Raw genomic sequence first — 5,000 nt, 5'->3', positions numbered from 1 at the left:
ATTTGTTTAAGAATAATATTAAGTTTTTATATATATTTTATTGTAATTAGGATAATAAAATGAAAAAAAAAAAAAAATATATGGTCACATGGAATTTATTTATTGTGAAAATAAAATTATAAATGTGTATATATATGAATGAGAAGGTATAATATATATATATATATATTTATTTATTTATCTTATTTTTTTAATTTTGACACTTTTGAACAAAGTATTTATTATGTTAAAAAAAATATAATAATAATAATAAAAGTGACAATAATAATAATTATTATTATTTGTATGTATTAATAATCTACTTAAGATTAACGTTTATTATAATTATAATCAATGCGATTAAAAGTGATATTATATTTACTTGTACATATAATATTTATTATATAAACATTAACATATACATATATATATATATATATGTTCATGTTTTATTTTTTTTGTTTCATTTGACTTTGCTTAAGAAGGAATCCATAATTTCAATTTGAAAGTATTCATTACGCTTACCTTTTAAATAATCCATATAATCCGGATTAAATGAATAAGATATTTTATATGAATAAATGTAACCATTTTCTTCTCCTATTAATATAACTTCATTAAATTTATTTACACACAGTTTTCTTAATTTCCTTTTTTTTGTTATAATTTCACAAATTATTTCTTTATTTATGTCTATGCTTAAATCGTATATATGCAATTTGCCGGTTCCATTGGAACTTATAACAAAAAAGCAGGTGGATAAAGAAGGAGACCACTTAACATCATATACGCACTAAAAAATTTAAAATAAATAAAATTAAATTAAATAAAACTAAATAAAATTAAATAAAACTAAATAAAATTAAATAAAACTAAATAAAATTAAATAAAACTAAATGAAATTAAATAAAACTAAATAAAATTAAATAAAATTAAATAAAATTAAATATTTGTTCATAATTTAATAATTCATAATATTATTTAGTACACACATATATATACATATATATATATATATATTTATTACCTCTTTGATGTCAAATATTATTAAGGATGTTTTCCTCTTTTGAGTCCATATTCTTATTGTCCAATCATACGAGGAAGATATAAAAATGTCCCTTTTAAATTTATTATATGATAAAGAATTGATAGACATAGTATGCTCATTATATATATTTAAATAATGATCTGAATATGTACTTGAGTATAGATATATTTTTCCTTTATTAGTTCCTATAAGGAATAAATTTATTTTAAAAGGATTAAAATCTATACATGTAATAGATTGTGTATGTATTATATTTAATGTATTATTATAATCATCAATATCTTTTTCTAAGGTTAATAATTTTTCTCCCACTGTAAATTTATGATTATATTTCCATTGATATATATATCCATCATATGAAACAGAATAAAAGATTTTGATTTGAGGATGGAATATAATTTGTGATATAATATCTCTATTATATAATTCTTTAAAATTACTTTCAAAAATTAAAGATTCTTTTTTATTTTTTTTTAAATCATATATACATATATTTCCATTAGACAAACCAACAATTATTATAGATGTATTAATAGTAGACCATTCAATGGAATGTATATGAAAATTTGTCTTAAGAAAATGTTCAGGATTTTTTGTATTTTTAAATGTAAAACAACATAATATACCCATATTTATTTTAAAATCATTATTTTTAAATGATATAGCAAATAAATCCTCATACAATGGATGAAATTTTATATCAGTTACAACTAATTGATATGTATTTAAAGAAAAAATCCATAATTTTGTTAAAATATTTTTATTATTTTTATTTTTATAGGATAAATATATTTCTTCTTCATTATTTTTATTATATATTCTATCCATTAATTTTAATGTTTTTAAAAAATTCTTTTTATATAATATTTTTTTATCATTCTTTTTTATATTATTATCATGATATATAAAATTTAATTGTTTATGTTTTTGTTCATTAATATCTTTATAATTTATAAAATATAATTCATGTTTTCCACTAATAGATTCTTTTTTTATTCTTTTTTTTTTCTCCCCTTTTCTCATTTGTTTTGTTTTTCTCATCTCGTTATTTTTATTTATTTTATCTAAATGGTTTTTATTTTTCTTTAATTTTTCATCTATAAATGAACAATCTTTATATTCTTCTTCTTTATTATATTCTTCACTCATATTACTATCATAATTATCTTTTTCCTTTTTTATACTACTTTTATTTATATCTACATTTTTATCATTATCATAAATATTACCATCATTATAATCATCATTATTATCCTCATCATCATAATCTTCATAATTATTATCATCATAATCCAAATATTCATCACTAGCATCTTCATAGTTATCCTTATTATTCTCACACTCATCATTATCACTAAATATATCTGTTCTATTACTACATGAGGAAGCAGAAGAAAATAAAATACCTCTTATCTTGTCATCATCTGAGCATCCTCCTGAATAGGAGCTTGCTGCATTATCTGAAAGTAATCCCATGCTTAAAGAATTATTCTTTTTGCTTTTATCATCATTGTCTTTCTTATCATTATTATATTTTTCCTTGTCCTAAAATGGAATAAAAATAAATATATAAATATATATAAATATAAATATATATATATATTTTAAATTATATATTTTTTCTTTTTATTTAGTACATTTCCGTCTGCTCCGTTTGAAATTTTTTGAAATTCTTGCAGATAGGCATCGTATATTATTGACTGTGAAACTAAAGAAAAAAAAAATATATATATACATATGTATGTATATATATATATATATATATATATATTATTCCAACCTGTGTCACATATTTCGTTTATTTCTTGTGGTTCAGTTTTAGTACATTCATCTCTTTTAAAAAAAAAAAAAAAAAAAAAAAAAAAAAAGAATAATATATTATACTATGTTATATTTATTTTTCCCTATTTTGTATAATTATAGAGGAGAAAAAAAAATTATATTTTTTTGGTACTTAGATGATCTTGGCACTGTTTGGGAATATCTATCAATATAATCAAAACAATTTTTTGGCTTATGATAAATATAATCTAAAAAATTAAATGAAGATATATATATATATATATATATATATATGTATGTATGTATTATTATGATATACTTTATAGTTATCTATTTAACCGTTATCTTTTAAAAGAGTAAAAGCATTTGCTTTTTCAATTTTTTTTTTTATTAATTCGATTTGGTTCTTTCCTTCGTTACTATCTTTCAATACTAAACAGCTACATTATAAAAAAGTACATATATATAATATTTTTAGTATATGTGTAAATATATACATACATACATACATACATATTTTATTTTTTTTTTTTTCTAACGATTTTATATCTAGATGAAAAACAGTGTGGTCAATATTTTCTATTGTTACAAATTGTTCATTTGAAAAAGAATATTCTATAAGGTTAGTAAATGCCCTTGGATTCTTTGGAAATAAAAATCGACTGAACGTCTCGTTTTTCTACATAAAGGCAGGTATAATATATATATATATATATATATATATATATATATATATGCATACATATATGCAAAAATAAATTTGCAAATAAATATTTTTGTATCTATATTTTAGTACATTATTTTTTATTGATGCTCTCCTTTTGTCATTTTCTGCATCTTCTGTTGATGTAACTTTTATATCCCCTGTAGTACCTTGAACTTTTTTTTTTTTCTTTTTTTCTAAATTAGATTTCATTTTTTTTTTCTCTTATAAGTTAATATTATTTATTTTTTAACTTATTTATTTATTATTTTGTTCTTCTTAAATGCATAATAGTAATAAAGTTACAATACTCACATTAATAGAAAAGTGTATACACATAATGAGGACAGATAATATATGTATATCATTTTCACTTATACGAATATAATATATATATATATGTATATATATAATGTATATATGTTTATTTCGTCCGCATTTTTTAGGAGCATATTTATTATATATATATATATATATATATTAATATACTTTATTATATAGTATTCGTTGAAGTAATAATGAAAAAAAGACAGACACATATCAATATTTTTAATTTAGAAACTTAATTTTTGAGTATTATATTTTATTTATTTATAATCAATTAAATATATTATATATTTTTAAATGATCATACAAATTAAAAAAAAAAAAAAAAAAAAAGGAAAAAAGAGTAACATATATTTTGTATATAATATATATATGTATGATTATAAGTAAACACCTCAGAAGTGAAAATTAGATTGTATTTTAAATATATATAAAATATATATATATATAATGTCACATTTAAAAAAAATATAAATGTTTATAAAAAGTTGTAAATTTAAAAAAATAATTTTGTATAATAAACAAAACAAATTGTATAGGAATAAACATATATAAAAATATTCATTAAAAAAAAAAAAAATATTAATTGTCCACATATATATATATATATATATATATATGTTGTGTATATTTGTCACCTTTTTAGTTACACATAATCGTTGAATCTACAAATTTGCTTCTGTTTTTATATTTCTCTAATACTTTTTCTGAATTTCTAACTATATGTTCGTATGTTTGTTTTTCCATATCAATAATATCAAAAATGTTAAAATGAATTTTTTCAATTTCTTCAATTTTTGGAAATTCATTTTCTTGTTCTTTCGTAGGCTCATGTTGTTTTTTATCTACTTTTTCTTTTTTACTTTTTTTTGCAGGTTGTGTTTTTTTCTTATCTTTTTCAGTTTTATTAGATTTTTTTGATTGTATTAAATCTGGGAATAATTCTTCTTCTTTTTTAGGAGCTTGTTTATTTTTTAAAGCTTCTTTTTGTTGTTGTTGTTTAATTGCGGAAGGTACAAATAATTTTTTAGGAGCTACATTTTTATCTTCCATATCTTTATTTTCAATTTTTTTTGTATCTTTTTCATCTACAACTTTTGGCTTGTTTACTACTGATTCTTTTTTCTTTGGCTGTTCTTTTTTTTTCTCTTTTTTCTTTTC

General features: G+C 18.6%; 2 protein-coding genes across 2 annotated transcripts in view; both read right to left on the bottom strand.

The window, feature by feature from the left end:
• Positions 1–442: 442 nt before the first annotated feature.
• PGSY75_0922000 (dynein intermediate chain 2, ciliary) lies at positions 443–3,725 on the bottom strand (the record flags this gene model as incomplete). Its single annotated transcript, XM_018785627.1, has 8 exons — positions 443–772; positions 1,007–2,572; positions 2,665–2,735; positions 2,808–2,860; positions 2,982–3,057; positions 3,149–3,249; positions 3,349–3,488; positions 3,606–3,725. 8 exons carry the CDS (start codon positions 3,723–3,725, stop codon positions 443–445), a joined length of 2,457 nt encoding a protein of 818 aa, XP_018641968.1.
• Positions 3,726–4,481: 756 nt separating this feature from the next.
• Positions 4,482–5,000, bottom strand: part of PGSY75_0921900 (hypothetical protein) — a gene marked incomplete at both ends in the record, with an annotated part of 747 nt that continues 228 nt past the window's right edge. The window contains one exon of the mRNA XM_018785626.1: positions 4,482–5,000. This exon is cut by the window's right edge and continues 228 nt beyond it. Coding sequence (XP_018641967.1) covers positions 4,482–5,000 — 519 coding nt within the window.

The sequence above is a fragment of the Plasmodium gaboni genome, chromosome 9, assembly GCF_001602025.1.
Source record: "Plasmodium gaboni strain SY75 chromosome 9, whole genome shotgun sequence".
In the NCBI taxonomy this organism is placed as follows: domain Eukaryota; phylum Apicomplexa; class Aconoidasida; order Haemosporida; family Plasmodiidae; genus Plasmodium; species Plasmodium gaboni.
The sequence above is the reverse complement of the archived record's forward strand: the minus strand, read 5'-3'. Positions and strand labels throughout refer to the sequence as shown.